Source organism: Trichechus manatus, unplaced genomic scaffold, assembly GCF_000243295.1.
Source record: "Trichechus manatus latirostris isolate Lorelei unplaced genomic scaffold, TriManLat1.0 scaffold00025, whole genome shotgun sequence".
NCBI lineage: Eukaryota > Metazoa > Chordata > Mammalia > Sirenia > Trichechidae > Trichechus > Trichechus manatus.
This window is the reverse complement of record NW_004443961.1, coordinates 152,083-173,414: the sequence shown is the minus strand read 5'-3', so window position 1 is coordinate 173,414 and position 21,332 is coordinate 152,083. Positions and strand designations below refer to the sequence as shown.

The following is a 21,332-nucleotide window of genomic DNA, read 5'->3' as shown; positions in this document are numbered from 1 at the left end:
AATACCACCCATGGTGGACAGGTTTCAATGGAGCTTCCAGACTAAGACAGAAGAGGAAGAAAGGCCTGGCAATCTACTTCTGAAAATTAGCCAATGAAAACCATATGGATCACAACAGAATATTGTCCAATATGGTGCTGGAAGATGAACCCCCTTGTGGCCAACAGTGGGCTCTGACATACCAACAATCATGAAGATGGCCCAGGACTGAGCAAGTTTCATTCCGTTGTACATGGGGTCACCACGAGTCAGAGCTCACTTTACGGCAACTAACAACAACAAGGAAAACAGGTGACTTTTCCATACGTTTCTAAATGTTCACAGTGCTTGAGGATTCCTTGTTCTGCTTGGCCTCAGTGGGGGCCCATGGTCCTTGGAAGGAAGCGTTGCTTAGCTCATAAATGATTAGTTAAGACGGGGGATCCTCAGGGTCTGGTCTTGTCTATACCTGGATCAACTGATAGGGTGTGAATAGCTTGAGTTTTCTTCTAATTGTTAAGACCAACCTTTATAGGAAGTGAATGAGCTAAACTAAGCTAGTTAAGTAAAATGGCTTGAGTGATTCTTTCCGCTAGCTGGTTACCTGGGAAGATATGGAGGGGCAGGGCGAAGCCGGCGCGGTATCAGCGTTCATAAAGAAGAGGTTCAGGCTGAGGTAATGCTCGTGGCTGCACAGCACTCGCAGGAATTCCAGCCGCATGGAAATGAGCACTGGAAGGTTATTGAGCTTGGCCGACAGCTGGGGAGACGGGAAAAAAGAGGAAAGCTGTGCTTACTGTCAGGTGAACAGGGCTGTGGTTGGAAGACACAATTCTTTCTCCCCAGATGAAGGCAGTCACTTAATAAAAATTATTGGGATGGTGTAACAGAAAGTAAACTGCCTTGCAGGGAGGCCCAGGGAGTTTCCACCCATTGCCGTTCCCCGTGATGCTTCCAGCCTAATGCTGCCCCAAACGAGGGCTCCGGCCTGACCCCTCCCATTACCAAGTCTATAATGCAGGGGCAAACCCGTGTTCAACATGAGCTTGGGGGATGTCTTCAGCGTAACATAACGTGGGGAAAAGGACCTAGTCTGACCCTAAGTAAGAAGGCTTTAGGAGCCCTGGTGGCACAGTGGTTAAGCACTCGGCTGCTAACTGAAAGGCAGGTGGTTCGAACCCACCAGCCGCTCCTCTGGAGAAAGATGTGGCCATCTGCTTGCATAAAGATTACAGCCTAGGAAACCCTACAGGGTCACTATGAGTTGGAATCGACTCGACAGCAGTGGGTTTTTTTTGTTTTTTGGTTAACCTTTACAGATGGAGATGGCCACATCTTTCTCTCGTGGATTGGCTGGTGGGTTCGAACCACCGACCTTTTGGTTGGCAGCTGATCACTTTAACCGCTGCGCCACCGGGGCTTCTGTGGTAAAGATTATAGCCTTGGAGACCCTATGGTGACGTTCTACCCTGTCCTATAGGATCAATATGAGTCGCAATTCCCTCAGCGGCACACAACGACAAGACAGCACACATCTTATGGCGAGGTTAATGGCGAGGAGCATTACAGCAGGTAAAACCAAAAAAAACAAAACCATTGCCGTCAAGTTGATTCCGACTCATAGCGACACCACAGGACAGAGCAGAACTGCCCCATAGGGTTTCCAAGGAGTGGCTGGTGGATTCAAACTGCCGACCTTTTGGTTAGCAGCACTGTGCCCCCAGGGCTCCGACGGCAGAAGAGAAGGAACAACGTGGCGTGCGTGGAGGTGCACTCACCTGACTGCAGTAATGCTTGACGAGGTTAAACACGAAGCCGCGGTCCATGAGTGAGAGCAGGTCATATAAGAAGAAAGCCAGGCTGATGTTGATCTTTTCTGCCTGCTCATTTTCCTTAAAAACAAGCAGACAGACAGACACTCAAATCATTTTGTGGTAAAACCCAGGATATGGACTCCCTGGCCCTGGTGGGTAAGGTGGGAGATGGAGGTAGTATTATTTCAGCCACTGTCCCTCTGGGCAATGCTGAGCAAAGCAGGTAACCTTTCTTTCTTTTTTTAATTGTACTTTACATGAAAGTTTACAGAGCAAATTAGTTTCAAGCAGGTAACCGTTCTAAAGGTCAGTTCTCCTCTCTGCAAAATTGTAGCAAATATAATTTAGCCCTCGCTGTTAGCGGTCCTGGAGTTGGTCCCTGACTTGTGGCGACACCATGTACAACAGAACGAACACTGCCCAGTGCTGCACCATCCCTGTGTTCAGTTGCCGATCAGACCATTGTGATCCATAGGGCTTTCACTGGCTGAATTTTGAAAGGGGGTCACCTGGCCTTTCTTCCTAGTCTGTCTTCAGCTGGAAGCTCTGCTGAAACCTGTTCAGCGTCATAGCAACACACAAGCCTCCACTGACAGGCAGACGGGTGGTGGCTGCACACGAGGTGCATTGGCCGGGAATCAAACCCCGGTCTCCGGCACGGAAGGCAAGAATTCCATCACCGAACCAACACCGCCCTCAATTTAGCCCTTAGCTAATGCCCTATGTGTTGGGTTGAATCAAATAATTCTTTATCTACTGTTAATATTTAGGTGCATTTCCTTCCAGTAGTTTTTTTCCCTACACGTGTATTTCTACATGAATTTTTTTCTACATGCATATTCTACACGAATATAACCCGTCTCCTTCTGTACGCACAGTGTCCGGTCCTGAATTTTTTTTATTTAACCTTATATTATGAACACTTTCCTGCATTATTGAAGTGTCTTTACAACCAGTTTTTTATGGCTGTCTGACAGTTCTTCATACTGCTCTATCATAATTTATTTAATTCTGGTGACTATTGTTTTCGTAAAACTCGCTTGAAATGTAGTCACCACCTTCAACGAGCTAGATTCTTCATTTATAGGGATTGTTGCAGAAAATCCAATCAGGATAAGAGAATCAGTTTTTACCTAAAGATTTTTTTCCTCCTAATCAGGCAACATTCTCAGTGTGAGAGGTCAGAGTTGTACGTGGTAGAGAGAACTCGTGCACGGATCAGGCTGGAGAGAATTTTTCTTTAAATTATTATTATTACTTCTCAGTGCTTGTATTTATGAGGGCTTTTATGGCACTTCTGAGCAACTGGGGATTCACTTTTCCATGTTTATGTTCCTTATGCTCAGAATGATAAATCAGTTTCCTCTGACGGTACTGAAAATATGACTTGAAAATGTTTTCATCTTGTTACGATGCACACTTTGCAAATTCAGGCCCAGCGACCAGCCATGGGGAGGGAGGGAGGCCTGGGGGAGAGGCTCCCGCAGCACCTGTGGGAGGCACGTGCTCCGCTCAGCATCGGCCACATGGGCCACTTCTCCTGGGGAGTCTGCATAAGGACTACCTGGGCTTGGAATCTCCAGTCTTGGCTTTGCTGCTGGCTGTGTGGCTTTTGGAAAATGTATCAACCTCACTGTGCCTCATTTTTCATGCCTGCAGAAATGGAGATGCCATTCCTGCTCTAACTGAAGCTTTGCCTGGGGAGATAACCCAATGGAAATCATCCCCCAAGCCCCCGGTACCGTGTGCTGCTGCTGTTAGGTGCGTTCGAGTTGCCCCCGACTCATGGTGACCCCACGCACAGTGGAATAAAATGCTTCCTGGTCCTGTGCCATCCCCGTGATTGGCTTTGGATCGGACTGTTGTGATCCATAGGGTTTTCACTGGGTGATTTCGGAGCTGGATCACCAGGCCTTTCTTCCTAGTCTGTCTTAGTCTGGCAGCTCCATCAAAACCTGTTCAGCATCATAGCAACACACACACTTCCACTGACAGACGGGTGGTGGCTGCACGTGAGGTGCATTGGCCGGGAATCAAACCCCGCTCTCCAGCACGGAAGGTGAGAAATCTACCACTGAACCACCAATGCCCTCTCTTGGCACAGTATAAACTCTAAATAATGAATAATAATAACAGTGAGAATAAATGATTAATGATGAACACTGCTGCCTGAAATTCCAGTTACCTTTTAAAATTTTGTTTTGTTTCATTTTATATATTTTTTAACTTTTTATTTTGAGACAATTTCAAACTTACAGAAAAAAAAAAAAGAATAGTACAAAAAGCTCCTCCATGCTTTTGAACTAGATTCATCAGTATCTGACACCTTGCTACATTTGCTTTATCATTCTTGTTATATCTACAGAGTCCCTGGGTGGTGCATATGGTTAAATGCCCTCAGCTGTGAACCCAAAGGTTGGATGTTTGAGTCTACCCAGAGGCACCTTGGAAGAAAGGCCTGGCAATCTACTTTAAAAAAAATCAGCCATTGAAAACCTTATAGGGCATAGCTCCGCTCTGAGACCACATGGTGTCACCCTGGGTCAGAATCAACTCAATGGCAACTGTTTTATATATATATATATATATATATATATATATATATATGTATGTATATATGTATATGTATATAGGAATTATTTTTTTCCTCAATCATTTTTGGGTAGGTTGCAACTATCATGCCCATTTATCTCTCAATATTTCAGAGTGTGTTTTCTAAGAACGAGAATATTCTCTTCCATACCTACCTTGATACAATAATTAAACTATGGTTAAAACTATAGTCCATGTTGTAATTCCTTTGTAGCACCCCCCCGCCCCCCGCCAGGATCCAGGCCAACGTGACATACTGCATTTAGTTGTCACCTAGAGTTACATGCTAATTACTGTTTTAAAGTAATGCTCATCTCCCTCCAATTACGAAAGTAACAGGTGCTGAGGGTGAAACATTTGGAAAGCAGAGAGGAAAACCCACCGTTACCTTCTGAGGTTTTACTAAGAGGGCCGCAATCTCCGACGTGACCACGTTCACAATGGTCGTTATGTCATCTTTGAAACGGTCAGAAAAACGCGTCCTCCGAAAAGTGTCCTGTTTGTCTAGGTTGTGTATGTACTGGGCCATGCTCTTCACCTAGAGGAGGGGTTGGGGGTCAACACAGAAGCCAGTGGCCCGCCTGTGCCCCGTGGCAGAAGGGCACAGACGTGAAGGCAAGCTCGTCAACAACGGCCTTGCCTACGCTCGATCTGTGCTGGGGCTGCCCAAGCAGGCTCCATGATGAAAATGCTTCTGACACCCGGTTGGTTACCATAGCAGCAGGAGCTGGGAAGGGAGGGTGTGCTCCTCTTGACGCCAACTCGGGGGACTCCCTTCTTGCTGCCAACAAGGCCAGGGAGAGTAATTCTTCAGCTCCAGAGTCAGCAGACACCCCTTCTCTCTCTATGCGGGAAGGCAGACCTCGCCAGCTCCGTACCCACTGGACCAGCCCTCTGCCAAAGCTCAGAACGCACCACATTATGGTACTGTGGCTCACGTGGACTGAAGCCCTTTCTGTCTTTGAAATGACAGTAAAGAGAAGAAGGGGTACATGTTCCTCCTCTCCTGAGTGCCAAGCTGAAATCTGGAGCAGAGTCTTTGCAGAAAAAAAAGTCTACAGTTTGCAACAGAGTTCTTTTCTGCTTCTATAAATTTTAGGTATATTCTGGGTTGGGCAGGATTTTGTTGGCCAGGTGAAAAGCTAAAGACTATTTAGAATATTGTTTCTGGGGGAAATTATGTTGGAATATGTGCTGGAATCCTAACCCCTATACCTGTGAATATAACGGAATATAATGTAATTGTTATGTTACGTTAAGGAGGCCATACCAGACTAGGGTGTGTCCTAAACCTAATCACTTCCGAGTTATAAAAAGAGCAGGGTGGACACAGAGAAGCAAGCACGGACAGGGGAAGACAAAGGCCGCGTGAAGATCGTCTACAAGCCAAGGAAACAAGGAGCGCCCGGGGCTACCGACAAGGACGGAATCAACATGGCTGAGACTCCGATTTGGACTTTTAGCCTCCAGAACTGTGAGAAAATGAATTTCTGTTCTTTATAGCCACTCACCTGTGGTATTTCTATTACAGTAGCATTAGCAAATTAAGACAAGTTCTCTTTTTTAAAGTAAAACCTGAGTATCCATTGGTGACTACCTGTCTTGTGACTAACGGACTACCAGCTCATGCCTCACCAAAACCAAAAACCAAACCCGTTGCCATAGAGTCGATTCCAACTCATAGTGACCTATAGGACAGAGTAGAACTGCCCCATAGGGTTTCCAAGGCTGTAATCTTTATGGAAGCAGATTGCCACATCTTTTTCCTGTGGAGGTTGGTGAGTTTGAACCACCAGCCTTTTGGTTAGCAACTAAGCACTTAACTGCTGTACCACAAGGGCTCCTTTCTTGTCTAGTACACCGTTTTAAGTCAAGAACATGCTTGGTTTTCGGGCTGCTTCTTAGGGCCAGGGGATTTCTGGGCCAACACAACCCACTTTGATATAGTCTGAGGTCGAGTTTCGTCCATGTTGAAAGTTGCTTAGAGCTTTAAGGAACCATCTGGTGGGCAAGACTGGAAGTTCCTTGTGTTTGGGTGTCCACCCTCTGAGGCCATTTTCCTGAGCATGTCCAGGCTGGTCAGAGCATCCCCACATAAAGAAGTGGCTCTGCGTACCACTGAATGGATGAGGACACCGTGCTGAGTGAAGTCCGCCAGCCACAAAAGGACAAATACTGTATGAGCACATTTACAAGAAATAAACAAATATATGGAAACCAAAGGTTATTAGTGGCTCCCGGGGTGGGAGGGAGGGGGAAAGGAGGCATTCTTGTTAGGGGGGCATACAGTTGACGTGAATGGTAGTGGAATATTTTTGGAAAAGGATCGCGATAATGGTGGCACAACAGGAAAAATTTAATCAATGTCACTGGATTGTAAATGTGGAAATTGTTGCCCTGGTGAATGTTTTGGTGTATATACTTTTACCACAATAAAAAAAAGAAATTAAAAAAAAAAAAAAGGAAAGAAAGAAAGAAATGGTTCTGGAAATGGAAGCACCACATTTGCCTGCAGGTGACCCCGAGGTCAGGGCTGGAGGAAGAGAGGACAAAGACAGTTGTGTAGGAAGACCGTCTTCCATCTTCAAGAGCAACGTGGGAAGAAATTTTGCCCACCAACAGCAGATTTCTGGGTCTCAGAACGCGGGACTGGCGATTTTCATGAGCAACGAGACAAACAGAGAAGAAGAACAAGGAGAAGGTAAACCAAGAAGAGAAAGACAGAAAGACTTTCTGTGTTTCTTGTCTGACGATAATGCCAGGACCGGCTTGCTTGAAGACCTGAGAACATACAGTTCTGAAGGCCAGGTGAAGACTCCAGAATTCCACTGGTACCAGGACCTGCGGACGCATCCCTACCGCCCACCCCTCAGATGGAATTCTTGCCTTCTCTGGCCAGCTCTGGGCCTCACACATTCGATCGGTGGACCTGAACCAGTGGTGAGAACTGAACCTCCTTTTTTCTGAACTAAAGTGTCTCTCTTCCTTCGCTCCTAATGAAGGTCCTGGGAAGACAAGGCCCCTTTGTCCTGGGCTACCCCAGCCCCGAGTCTCTGCTGGCTTAGAGAAACACTGCTGTTTTCGGCTCCTGCCTGCTGAGTTGGCCATCCTACAACCAAATAAATAATTCTCACAATAGCCTACTTCCAACGGATGGCCTCCTTCCAGACTGGCAGCAACTTGCCAGCCACGGTGTCCTCAGGGTCTCAGGGAAGAACACCCAGTAGAAATATTCTCGAATGCTTGGTCCATTATTTGGGAGGTGGGGGAGAGGGGAGCGAGGCAGGAAAATACCTCCCCCTCTACTGGCCTTTGTGGCTTATTCAAAGTAGAGGTGCCTCTAAAGGACCTGAATAAGTAAACCAGGTCACCCATTGAGCTCTCGGTCCCCAAAGTCTGGCTCAGCAGTTTCAGGAAGCACAGGGGTTGATTCATTAGCAAGTGTGAGACTCACTGGGGCTACATTCCACAGCTTTGCAGCCACAGGACTGGCTCGTTAGCACTGGGGCAGTAACACCACAGAAGGGTGCGAAGCTGCCCAGGGTGTGAAGCTGCCCAGGGTGCTGGCCACGCACAGGAGGCTGAGGTTTCTTTCTCCCCAAGTTTCTCGGGAAGAACCTGTTCTGGTTTTCAAGCAACTTCCCAGGTAAGGCAGATAGATACACGTGAGCAGTGTGTGGAAGACTGCCAGCCCTCTCTGACATCAATTTCCTTGCAAAGGTCTGGCTGGAGGCTGATACTACCCACTTGCCGCTACCCAGCCCTCAGATGGAATTCTTGCCCTGTCCGGCCACTCTGAGCCCCGGGAAGCTGATCTACCGACTGCATCACCAGGCCACTTCCCCTCTGGCTCTCTGGTTGCGGGTGGCCAATAGGAGGTACCAGCCGGCAGAGAACTGAAAGGCCGGAGTATTATCCACCCTCACGGCCCTCATTCCTGCCTGCTAAGGATTGAATCATGTCCTCCCAAAACGTGTTGTAAATCCTAACCCCTAGCTACGGCTGCTACCCAAAAGGTCAGCGATTCGAATCCACCATGCGCTCCTTGGAAACCCTATAGGGCAGTTCTACTTTGTCCTGTAGGGTTGCTATGAGTCAGAATCCACTTGACGGCAACGGGTTTGGTTTATACCTGTGATCATAATCCCATTGGGGATGGGTTTTCTCTGTTGTGTTAACGAGATGGCATTAGTGTGGGTGTGTCTTAAATCAATCTCTTTTGAGATAAAAAAGAGATTAAACTAGCAAGAGAGCAAGCAGAGCCAAGAGAGCAAGAGAGACGTCAGGCCATGTGAAGTTTGCCGAGGAACAAGGACCTCCCCCCAGAGCCGACAGAGAGAGAGAGAAAACCTTCCTCTTGAGCCGGCACCCTGAATTCGGACTTCTAGCCTCCCAACCTGTGAGAAAATACATTTCTGTTTGTTAACAAGCCACTCACTTGTGGTATTTCTGTTAGAGCAGCACTAGGTAGCTAAGACAGGGAAGCAGAGGGCAGAGAATCTGAAAAAGGCTTTGAGGCTGAAAACTTCTTGGCATCCTCAAAGAACTGAAACGGGAATAGCGTGGTCCAACGAGGGGGACCACGGCAGGAGACAAGGCTGGAGACGGAGGTAAACGGCAGAATCATACAAGGGCTGCTCAGGCCATGGTGGAAACTTGTGTTTTAGTCCCTGTCCGCTGGAAATCATTAAAGTTGTTTTATTTTTTTATTTTAGTTTTAGTGTGGTAAATTTTATAAGAAATTTGTCATTGTAACCATTTTTAAGTATACAATTCAGTGACGTTAATTACATTCAGCACGTTGTGCGACCATCACCGCTATCTATTTCTGGAAGTTCTTCATCACCCTGAGCAGAAACTCAGTACCTGCTGAAGAGTTCTAAAAGACAGGTGGGGTGACATGGTTTGTTTTATACTGACTGTCCATGCAGAATGAACGGGGAGGGGCAAGAATGGATGCAGCTGGGGAAAGAGGAAGTGCTAGCAGGAGGCACAAGAGACAAGATGGCGGCTTGGCCAGGTGGGAAGCAGTGAAGATGGTGAGATGTGGCAGGTTGGACATGGGTTTTAAAGATAACATCAGTGAGGGGTGGTGGAGGGTTAGATTCAAGGAATGAGCCCAGGTCTGTTGGACAGTGTCCATTTCTGACCGGGAAACTTCCCTGCCTTTCTCAACAATGTGCTTCTCACACCCAACTGAGCACAGGCGTGAACACGCGAGAGTCTCACCAGAAGCTCAAAGAAGAACCAGGCGTACTTGAAGACGGTTTCCCTCACTATGCCAGTGCTGACCACCATCTGCAGGGCGAGTTCCTCATGGAAATGCTGAAGGACAACCACAAAGAGCAGTCAGTGATGACAAGAGCTATGGGTCTCCAGTACCCCCTTTCTTTCTCACCGACCCTACTAGCTTGTTGCGGGCTCCTGAGTGGTGTAAACGGTCAATGCGCTCGCTAGTGGTCTACTTCCGAAAACCCAGCCATTGGAAACCCGGTGGAGTACGGCTCTACTCTGACACACGTGGGGTCACCATGCATTGGAGTCAACTCAATGGCAACAGGTTTGCTTTTTTTTTAACCCCCACAAAACCTAGAATAAATATAAATAACCTCATTTTTTACTGTTCAGCGGGTGAAAGAGCTAAAACTACTTAAACACGGTAATATTCTGAAGTTGCGTCTTACGCGGCAGCTTTAAAGTCAACACCTAAAGCAAAAATTGATCATGGCAAAGGCTGCCCGAGACAATGCCTTAAATTACCCACAAAGTCCAGTATGCATGCAACCCAACCTGCTCAGTCTTATGTGCACTGGAGCCCTGGTGGCGCAGTGGTGAAGAGCTCAGCTGCTAACCAAAAAGTCGGCAGTTGGAATCCACCAGCCACATCTTAGACCTTAGAGACCCTATGGGGCAGTTCTGCTCCGTCCTATAGGGTTGCTATGGGCTGGAATTGACTTGATAGCAACGGGTTTAGTTTTTTGGTTCTGATTTATGTGCATTAAAAAGGAACCCTGGTGGCACAATGGTTAAGCACTTGGCTGCTATCGAACGATTGGCGGTTTAAACCAACCCAGCGGCTCCAAGGGAGAGAGACCAGGTGATTTGCTCCCATAAAGATTCTGGCCTAGAGAACCCTATGCGGCAGTTCTACTCTGTCACATGGGGTCACTATGAGTCGGAAAATGACAGCACCTAACAACAACGTGTACATTACAATGTGAGACCTATGTCAGAAAAACCAAAGCCGTTGCTGTGGAGCTGATTTTGACTCCTAGCGACCCTATAGGACAGAGCAGAACTGCCACATAGGGCTTCCAAGGCTGTCATCTTTAGGGCAGCAGACTGCCACAGCTTTCTTCTGTGGAAATGCTGGGGAGTTTGAACCATCAACCTTTCGGTTAGCAGCCGAGCACTTAACCTCTGTGCCACCAGGGCTCCTTGAGAGCTACGCACCTACGCTAAAAGGGGGGCAATGGGAAATCTGTGTGCAGAGGTCTGGGCGGCCTGTTTAGACCCCCAGCAGGTGAGTGGTGCTGATGGAGAACGCATGTTTCAGCTCCTCGGCAGGTCCCTTGCCATTCACTCAGGCTCATCAAACCTTCTCATCTTGATTCACAATCACACGTTTGCTTGCTGTTGTGAGTCTTACAAGAGGCTGTCTGCCTCAGGGAGGCGTGGGGCTGAGATTTAAGCTCACATGCTGTCTGTTTATGTGGTGTAAGTCTACTACAGCCCATCCTGCCCCTGCAGGAAAGACAGGCACGCCAGCTTCCAGGGCACTCTGGAAAGTAGGTCAGTCGTTCTGCCGAGTCTCTCGTGGCAAGAAGAGATTAGGGAGGATAAGCAGTTCTTACAGGAATTTATGCTGCTTCAGGGCGATGTTATTACAAGAACACCTTGCTCCCGAGGTTACAGAAAACAGCCACGCAGCAAAGCCCTGTTTGCTACGCTATTAAGGAAAAGCATTGGCTAAACTTCCCTCTGAAATAAAGTGACTCTCTGCTGGTCATTTCAGGCCAGAACAAGGCAATTGCAAAAACAAACACGAGTGTTCCTGGGAGAAATCAGGCCATGCCTTAAGGAAGTCAGGCTGTGGGCAAAGGAAGGTTTTTAAGGAAGAAAATGGTGCTTGGAACGGAGCACTGCAAAGGGACTGGGTCAGCCTGATGCTAACTTTTAGAGGAAGGGAGAAATTTATTTTTAGCACCTAGCCACATCTTCTTTCACCCCTGCTTTTCCAGTTAATTCCTGGGACCTCTACCCAGACATATGGGAGGCCTGAACCGTTACAGTCTGCAGTACCAGGCCCCGGCGCAGGCCTCCCACGCTAGATCTTTCCCTCATTCGGTAGAAGCTAGCTCTTCTGAGCCTCAGTCCCTCCCTGCCTGCCTAATACGCATTCGTGGCTGCAAACGGCTTCCTGCGTTATCCTTCCCCCTGAGCATATTTGCATTTTAAGAAAAACCAGTTGTCCCCGAATGGATCCCGACTCCTGGGGACCCCATGTGTGTCACAGTAGGGTTGTCATGGCTGTGACCATTTGGAAGCAGATCACCAGGCCTTTCTTCTGAGGTGCCTCTGGGTGGTTCAAACTGCCAACCTTTCAGTTAGTAGTCGAGAACGTAACCATTTCTGCCACGCAGGGACGTTTCAACAGGCATCTTGAAAGACACTCAAGGCCTTAACTTCAGCGGCTACTATAATGGCCAGAGTTTTGGGTGCCCAGCCGGGGAAAAACTCCCCTCATCCCTCAGACCAAACAGGAGCCCTTAGTGGGTGCAAACTGTGAATGCACTCAGCTGCTAACTGAAACGCTGGAGGTTCAAGTCTACCCAGAGGTACCTTGGAATGAAGGCCTGACAATCTACTTCTGAAAAATCATTCACTGAACACCCCATGGAGCACAATTCTACTCTGACACACATGGGGTTGCCAGGAGTTGGGGTCGACTCGAACCCAACTCATTTTAGACCACACAGGCCATGGCTCTGATTGGGACATTTTAATTTCGGAGTCCTGGTAAGCGGTTTAACAGCTTGTAAGGATTCTGAACTCAAAGGTAAGGCTGCCCACAGAGAATTAGGCGGAAGCGTGTTATATTGTGTTGGATGGCGCTGAAATAAATTAGAGCCAATTACTGCCGTTAACTTTGGTCATGCATGAACCATCCCTAACTCACCTTCCGCTAAAGGAAGACGCTAACAGTGGTTCTCCAAGGGTGGCCTCTGGACCAAAAGCACCAGCTGGGAACTTGGGAGAAATGCAAATTATTTGGCCCCACTCAGATCTACTGAATCAGAAACCCCGAGGCGGGGCCCCAAATCGTTTTTAACAAGCATCTAGGTGATTCTGATACTTGGTGAAGTGGAGAACCACTGAGGTAATGGGCAGTGGTTGTTGTGAGCTGCCGTGGACTCGGCCGCCTAGTCACGGCAACTCCAAGCACAAGGCAATGGAATGTTGAAACCCTGCCTGATCCTGCGCCATCCCCGTGATCAGCTGCATATCAGAGCACTGTGATCCACACGATTTTCCTTGGCTCATTTTGAGAAGTAGATAGCCAGACCTTTCTTCCTAGTCAGTCTCAGTCTGGAAGCTCCACCAAAACCTGTTCAGCATCATAGCAACACCCGAGCCTCCAATGACAGACAGGTGGTGCCTGCGCATGAGGTGCAGTGGCTGGGAATTGAACCTGGGTCTCCCACGTGGAAGGGGAGAACTCTACCACTGAGCCACCACTGCCCCCAACAGACGGTCAGAAAATGGGGACAAGGGGATTGCTGCAGAGGTGTGTATACGTGTGCCCTGAGGGAGTGTGCCGTGCAGGTGTGTGTACATGCATGTCACTGTGTGTATGTGTGTATGTGTGTGTATGCATGTGTGTGGGTGTGTGTACCCGTGGGTGTGGGTGTGTGCGCATGTGTGGGTGTGTGTACGTGTGCGTGTGGGTGTGTGTATGGGTGTGTATGCGCACGTGTGTGTGCATGTGTGGGTGTGTACGCACACGTGGGTGTGTGTACGTGTGGGTGCACGTGTGGGTGTACACGTGTGGGTGTGTGCGCACACACGTGTGAGTGTGTGCACGTGTGAGTGTGTGCACGCACACGTGTGGGTGTGGGCACGTGTGTGCACGTGTGGGTGTGTACACACACGTGTGGGTGTGTGCACGTGTGTGCACGTTTGTGCATGTGTGGGTGTGTACGCACACGTGTGGGTGTGTGTACGTGTGTATGCACGTGTGTGTGCATGTGTGTGGGTGTGCACATGTATGTGTGTGTACGTGTGTGTACGCACGTGTGTGGGTGTGCATGTGTGGGTGTGTGTACGTGTGTGTACGCACGTGTGTGGGTGTGCATGTGTGGGTGTGTGTACGCACACGTGTGGGTGTGTGTACGTGTGTGTGCACGTGTGGGTGTGCGTGTGGGTGTGTGTACACATGTGTGGGTGTGTGTACGTGTGTGTATGCACGTGTGTGTACGTGTGTGCACGTGTGCATGTGTGGGTGTGTGTACCCACACGTGTGGGTGTGTGTACGTGTGTGTATGCACGTGTGTGTGCACGTGTGTGGGTGTGCACGTGTGGGTGTGTGTGTACATACGTGTGTGGGTGTGCATGTGTGGGTGTGTGTGTACACAAGCAAGCATCTGTATGTTCGTGTGTTCAGGGGGTGGGGAGCAAGGCAGGAGAGCACTTGGATGGTGAGTGTTTTTGATGGTTTTCACATCCTTCCTCTCTCGTCCTGTGATCATCCTCACACTGCCCAGCACGGTACCTTTTTGCTGGCTGGCCTTGGGGCTGAGGTCGAATTCGGAAGGTCGCTGTTGCCGGCGCTGTAATACGACACCCGGTTGCAGTTGCGATCAGCAATCTGAAATACATAAGCCACGACTCAACAGTCAGCCGACAGTGACACCCCCACAGCCTGGGCGTCACGGTCTCAGAATTAATTTGTCATATATTTCTTATTTTATCTGGCTACAAAAGTAAAACAATTGTCATAAATAAGTATAAAAACAAAGCAAAGCAGATAAAGTTACACCTAATTCACTCCCTCCTGAGATAATCACCATTAAGAGTTTGGTGTGTCACGAAGTATAGTTAAAAACTAGCTTAGAGCCAGGGAGTACTGAATCACTCTTTCCACATTCTGAGAGTCTGTGACTTTATTGGAAAAGAAGGGAGGAGGAAAAAAAAAAAAAAGTGTGGAAACAGCGCCTCTCTGTGGTAAAGTATGGTACTATACTCAGTTTCCTAAACACTGTATTCAATACATTGTAAAAACACACATATTTTGGAAGGAAGGATCATGCTCTATTCTTTTGGTTGGGCAAAATTTCCACCCGTTGCTACAAAATAATTAGAAAATTGTTAATCTAGTCCACATAGGAATTTAATAGTCTCGTTTTTATTAAAGGAAATCATAAAGATCAAGGCTGTCAATGAGAGTTGGAATCAAATTGGTATGGCTTAAAGGAGCCTTAAATGTAAGGCTGAATCAGTAGTGTGCTGGCAAATTTTTACAGCTGGGGTAGGGGACTGATTTGTAGCATTTGCCAATTTCCATGGTGTAAATACTTCCATCATGGCCAGTTTCAAGCTTCCAACATGGTGTCACTGAACTCAGAGCTGGGAAGAAATACACAGTAGCAGCACATTATACAGTATTTCCACCACATGGATACAATAGACATAAATAGCCTCAAGTAACATGCAGAAAATAATCAGGAAAGGTTGAGGTTTGAGTATTTCTTACGTTTTTAAAATAAACTTTTAATTTGGGGTATAATTTTAGATTTACAGAAAAATGACAAAGGTAGCCCAGAGATTCTTGTATACCCTTCACAGTTTCCCCTAATGTTAACATCTTGCGTGACTGTGGTACACTTGTCAAAACTAAGAAATGAACACTGGTACATTTAGTTTCTTAGCTAAACTCCGGACTTGTTTTGGATTTCACCAGTTTTTCCAAGAATGTCCTTTTTATGTTCCGGGGTCCAATAGCCCAGGATACCACAGTGCACTTAGATGACCTTTTTTGTTTTTTCAATGAATGTTGTGTTTTTAAACCAACTTTTTATTTTGAAAAATTTCAAACCCACAGAAAAATTGCAACAGTACATACAAGAAGCAACCATAAACCCTTCACCCAGATCTAGTGATTGTTAACATTGCGCCAGGATTGTTTCTCTGCTTCTGTGTGTGTGTGTCTGTGTGTGTGTGCACGTGTGTATGTATGTGTGTGTATATAAATATATTTTTAAAAACCACGTGTGTGTGTGTGGTGTGTATGGCGCAAGAAGTCTGCACACAACTACTAACCTAAAGGTTGGCGGTTCGAACCCACCCAGCGGCTCTGTGGAAGCCAGGCCTGGCAGTCTGCTTCTGTAAAGATTACAGTCAAGAAAACTCTGAGGAGCACAGTTGTACTCTGTAACACATAGGGTCGCCATGAGTCAGAATCAACTTGACTGCAATGGGTTTTTTTTTTTTTTTTTTAAATACAGACAAAATGTATTTTTTTGAACCATCTGGAGTTGCAGACATCATAAAGGATTACCCTAGTTTTTAATATAATTTTTTAAATTGTAAGTCTTTCTACTTTAATTTTTAGTCATGTCTGTGTCCAGCAAGTGGATCTAAAAACTCCTGAAAATTTAGCAATCGCCTCTCCTGAATGGGTACGAGGCAGCTTCAGTACACCACTGGTTGATTGTTGAAAATAAAAAACAGTAGACTATTGACAATTTCATTTAAAGTTGCAATTTAAAAAGATGCCATCATTTAAAAAGATCCACAGACGATTCCCAAGCCCAGCCGGGGCTCTGAGCCTCTGCAAAGGTGAGGAAAACAAGGCGGGCTGAGGAAAACCACAGGCCACGGCCACACGGCGGGGGAGCGGGGTGTCAGAGCCGAGGCCTGAACCCTGGTCTGAGGATCCCCTTTCTCATTCCCCACTGACCCAAGTAGGTGGCGTTTGCAAGGGCAAACTCTCTAAGCCTGGAGATTTTGATATATCTTAATCAGGGGGAAATGATTCTGTCTCTAAAAGCTCAGTCACCAGGAGGCCAAAGATAACCAGAAAGAAAATTAAGAAAAGTAGCTCTGTGAATATGCTGAAAATCATTGAATTGTACATATTAAAAGGGTGAATTTTATGGTATGTGAATTATATCACAATTTTTTTTTTTTTTTTAATTCCAGTTGAGGGACATTCTACAAAATACCTGACCAGTACTCCTCAAAACTGTCAAAAAAAAAAAAGGTAAGTCTCAGAAACTGTCATCCACGCTCAGGAGATCAAGGAGACATAATGATTCCTGGGATCCTGGGTGGGGTCCTGGGGCAGAAAAAGGCCAGCGGGGGAAGCTGAGGAAATCGGAGTGAAGTATGAACACTAGCTAAGAATAATGTTGTAATATTGTTCATTAACTGACAAGTGTAGCCTTCTAATGTAAGATGTTAATAACGGGGAAAGTGGAGGTGAGGTATACAAGAACTCTATACTATCTCTGCAATAATTCCATAAATCTAAAACAGTTCTAAAATAAAAAGTTTATCAAGAAAAAACAGAGAATTCACAGAAGGAAAAAAAATACATACTGCAAGTCACCAACCCTCTCAGAATCTCAGTTTTAATTTGTTTATAAATTTGGCTTCACTCCTTGGGATTATTCTATGGGATCATCAGTCTATGGATGTAGTGAATATACAAAGCAGGTATTAAAACAAAAACGACAAAATAAAAAAACTTATCTAGGTATCAACAAAGGTGAAAACGAATTTTGTTTCTTGAAAATACAATTCATGGTATTCATCAGTTTGATGTGGCTAAACCAGCTCCCCGTGGCCATCAAGTCAATTCTGACTCATGGCGACCGTACAGGGCAGAGTAGAACCGCCCCATAAGGTGTCGAAGCCCGTAATCTTTACGGAAGCAGACCGCCACATCTTTCTCCTGTGGAGCAGCTGGTGGCTTCGAACCGCCAACCCTCTGGTTAGCAGCTGAGCCCTTAACCTCTGCACCGTCAGGGCTCCCACCAGAGCTGACTAACTCTGAGAAGATTCTCAGGTGCCAGTCTTGCCTCCACAGCTTCAGTTCAAAAGAGAAGAACTTCCATGCTTCTAAAGCTAGGCATGAAGCCATTTTACCAACGTAGCGGGCAGCATTAAAACAAGCACAGAGCAGCCTTCCTCTGGGAAACGGCCTTCAATGGGGGTTGATTTTGTGTTGTTTTCCAAGTTTTAATTAAACATAAACAGGCCTGTGTGACTTCTGGGTTTGACGGTCGCCTACCTTTGCTGACATGATGCTCTTTACTTCCTCGTCGGCTGCGGAGTGCGTCCCCGCGAGGTCTGGGTTGCTGCTGCTCATCACCCGGGCCTGCAGCAACTTCGAACTCACAGCGGCAGCAGAAGTGCGTCCATACGTGTGGTAGCGAGGATCCGGGACAGGAGTGGGGCCGCCTTTACACAGGTGGGCAAAGCATGGCCACAGACAGGGACCAGAGTCACTTATTTGGAGAGGGACCGGGCAGATGGTGGAATAAATACCCACTAGACAGGCCGCAGAATTAGGGTCTTATTATCAAATGCCCAGGGGAGCCAGGGAGGTGATGTTTAGGGTATGAGGCATTAGGGAGTGGTGAGGAGTATGGTGAACTGGAAACACATGCCTCATTCAAAGGCAGAAGGTATTAGTGTATTTTATGCAAATAATGCACTTGTTCTCATTTTTTTTTTTGGCAACTGCACCCTCCCCCACCCCCCAAGAGGTATTTTTATAAGCATGCTTACATGTTGCTGTAAAAAAAATTAGCATAGGGCTGCGCTTACAAAAATACCTTGAGGAGGGTGGAAGGTGCGGTTGGTTAAAAAACTGGGTAAAGATGAGTGAGGGATTCTCAAGTGGACAAAATAAGTGCTTAAAGCACAAAAAAGGGAGGGAGGAAGAAAATGAGAAAAATCTAGAGAGAAACTTCTACTTTCAGTACTCATGTAAGTTTAGTGTTATTCTGAAAAATGAAACTTTGACTTGAGGGTTTTTTACTTTATTTTGAAGTACATGGCGAGGGTGGGGAGTGGGGGCGCCCTCCCCTCCAGACTCACCTCCGGCAACCCTACCTGACTTGGGCGCGTCCCTGTGCGGCTCCGGCAGGCGGAAGACATAGTGCACGTAGGAGGCCAGCAGGCAGTTCCGTCCGTGCTGGTCCTTGCTCAGGTCCTTGCTGTTGTGGAAACTGTTGGCAATGGCTGCCACAGATTCGAACGCAAACTGGGAGAAGTTGGCTGAGGAACCAAGAGAAAAATGGCGGCCCCATGAAAAAACAACAAAACGGGCGCTGTTGAGTTGATCCCAACTCATGGCGACCCCATGTGTGTCAGAGTAGAACTGTGCTCCATAGGGTTTTCAGTGGCTGATTTTTTGAAAGTAGATTGCCAAGCCGTTCTTCTGAAGTGCCTCTGGGTAGACTTGAACCTCCAACCTTTCAGTTAGCAGCTGAGCATGTTAACTATTTGCACCACCCGGGACTCCTGCCTACAACACAGGACGTCTTACCTGTGGAGCCACAAAAGATGCATCCCAGGATGCAATGGCACCTGGCAGGTGAAGAGGAAACCCTCGTCCCCGGGACTGAAACCCCCCCTCAGCCCACGTGGTCAGCCTCAGAGCCCCACCCCCACTCATATCACACAGTCAGCCTCAGAGCCCCCTCCCACCACACACACCCATATTCCATGAAGACCCTGGGTGATGCAAACAGTTAATGCGCTCGGCTGCTAACCAAAGGGTTGGCGGTTTGAGTCCACCCAGAGGTGCATCAGAAGAAAGGTCTGGTGATTCTACTATAAGACAGAAAGTAGATTAGTGTTTGCCAGGGGCTGAGTAGGGGGTAATAGATAGTAACTACTAATGCGTAGGGGTTTATTTTTTGGAGAGATGCAAACGTTCTGGAATTAGTTCCATTTATTTTGAGATTCCTTGGATGTTAAAAAAATTAAAGAAACATTAAAATAGACTTCTTAAAATTATAGCATTTTTAAAAATAAACTTTATTAAATCATTAAGGAAGTCTTTCAAATCACATTCTTAGCAATCTATACATTTATTTTACTTTTAAGACATTTCTGTTTTCTTGACCAACAAGGAAATACAACATTTTATATTGTGATAGTTGTACAACCTTGCAAATATACTAAAATCCACTTAGCTGTGCACATTAAAATACTGGATTTTCTGGCATGTGAATCATATCTCAGTTAAAAAGAAAAAAAAAAGTGATTGCGGTGAATTTCAGTTCCGAGAGTTGATTTCTCTCCATCGACGTGGTTTGTCCTACTCTTTTAAAGTGTTAAATTTCTTTGTTGGCCAAGAAAACAAAAACATCTTAGAGAGGAAGTAAATAAGTCCATAAATTACCAGCAGTGGGATTTGAAAGGCCACCTCTAGTCGTTCAATAAAGTTTATTTTTAAAAAATACTGTCATCTTCCCACCAGCTGCGGTTGAATCAACCCCAGCTCCTGGCGACCCCATGAGTGTCCGAGTAGAACTGTGCCCCATAGGGTTTTCAGTGGCTGATCTTTTGCAAGTAGATAGCCAAGCCTTTCTTCCGAGGCACATGTGAGTGGACTCGAACCTCTAACCTTTCAGTTAGCTGCCGAATGTATTAACCGTTTTCACCACCCAGGGCCTCCACTATAATCTTAGGAACCCTACTTTAACGTTTGTTCGTTTACTCATTCATTTACTTTTAACATCCAGGGAGTCCCAGAACAATGGACCTGGGCTTGGCCCCCCCAGTAGAAAGGAAGACGGCATTGCCCCTGCTCCCTGGGTTGCTGGGAAATCCTGTTTCATAGACAGAGCAAGGCCTCCTCCGAGGCCCAGGGGCCTCCCCAGCCCGAGGCCAGCCGCAGGCGCCCACCTGTCTGGCCAGCGATGACCATGGGCTGCACCAACAGCTGGAAGAGCTTGTCGAGCACCAGGTGCAGGAAGAGCACCAGCGGCTCCAGGCGGGAGGAGTTGAGGCAGATGATGCTGAGCTTCAGCTCGTGCTCCAGCATGCCTTCACTGATTTTCTGGTCCAGCAAGCGCAGCGGGAAGGTCACCTGGCTTTCCAGGGAGTGGCAGAGGGTGAAGAACTTCTCCAGGTGGTTGTCCTGGGGAGGGAGAGGCAGACGGCGTGGGTCTCATCCCATCTGTGTTTCCCAGTGGATTCACAAGCAGAGTCAGATAGCTCTTTAGCAGCGGAACCTCTTAACCAGTGTTCCAGACCGGAAGTTCTAAGACAGGGTGCTTCAGACCAAGGTATGAGCCTCACCGTGCGCAGTCTATGACCTCTCCATGACTGTGAACTGGAGAGAAGCATTGCAGCTCTGACATGATCTGCAAGCAGAGGCCAGCATACCAGATACACACACTGTCCAGAAAGGGGTCAAGAACTGCCATATGATGTGTCATGGATTGAACTGTGTCCCTCCAAAATATGTGTCAACTTGGTTAGGCCATGATTCCCAGTACTGTGTGGTTCTCCTCCATTTTGTGATTGTAATTTAATGTTAAAGAGGATTAGGGTGGGATTGTAACACCACCCTTACCCAGGTCACATCCCTGATCCAAGGTAAAGGGAGTTTCCCTGGGGTGTGGGAGGACCTCATACCACCAAGAAAGCAGTGCCGGGAGCAAAGCATGTCCTTTGGACTTGAGGTTCCTGTGCTGAGACGCTCCCAGACCAAGGGAAGACTGATGACAAGGACCTTCCTCCAGAGCTGACAGAGAGAGAGCCTTCCCTTGGAGCTGATGCCCTGAATTTGGACCTGTAGCCTACTAGACTGTGAGAGAATAAATTTCTCTTTGTTAAAGCCATCCACTTGTGGGATTTCTGTTAGAGCAGCACTGGATGACTAAGACATGATGTCACTGGACTGGACTGTGTAAGAATTGTTGA

General features: G+C 47.1%; 1 protein-coding gene across 3 annotated transcripts in view; it reads right to left on the bottom strand.

Annotated features, from left to right (window-relative positions):
* Nucleotides 1-21,332, bottom strand: part of DOCK8 (dedicator of cytokinesis 8) — a 227,026-nt gene that overhangs the window by 68,508 nt on the left and 137,186 nt on the right. For all 3 annotated transcript variants that reach the window (XM_004373530.2, XM_023728576.1, XM_023728577.1), the window contains 8 exons: nucleotides 20,310-20,544; nucleotides 18,507-18,671; nucleotides 17,680-17,849; nucleotides 14,158-14,253; nucleotides 9,615-9,710; nucleotides 4,774-4,923; nucleotides 1,758-1,871; nucleotides 584-739 (listed from right to left, as the gene is read on the bottom strand). In XM_004373530.2, the coding sequence (XP_004373587.2) occupies nucleotides 584-739; nucleotides 1,758-1,871; nucleotides 4,774-4,923; nucleotides 9,615-9,710; nucleotides 14,158-14,253; nucleotides 17,680-17,849; nucleotides 18,507-18,671; nucleotides 20,310-20,544 (1,182 nt within the window). The remainder of the gene's footprint in view (nucleotides 1-583; nucleotides 740-1,757; nucleotides 1,872-4,773; nucleotides 4,924-9,614; nucleotides 9,711-14,157; nucleotides 14,254-17,679; nucleotides 17,850-18,506; nucleotides 18,672-20,309; nucleotides 20,545-21,332) is intronic.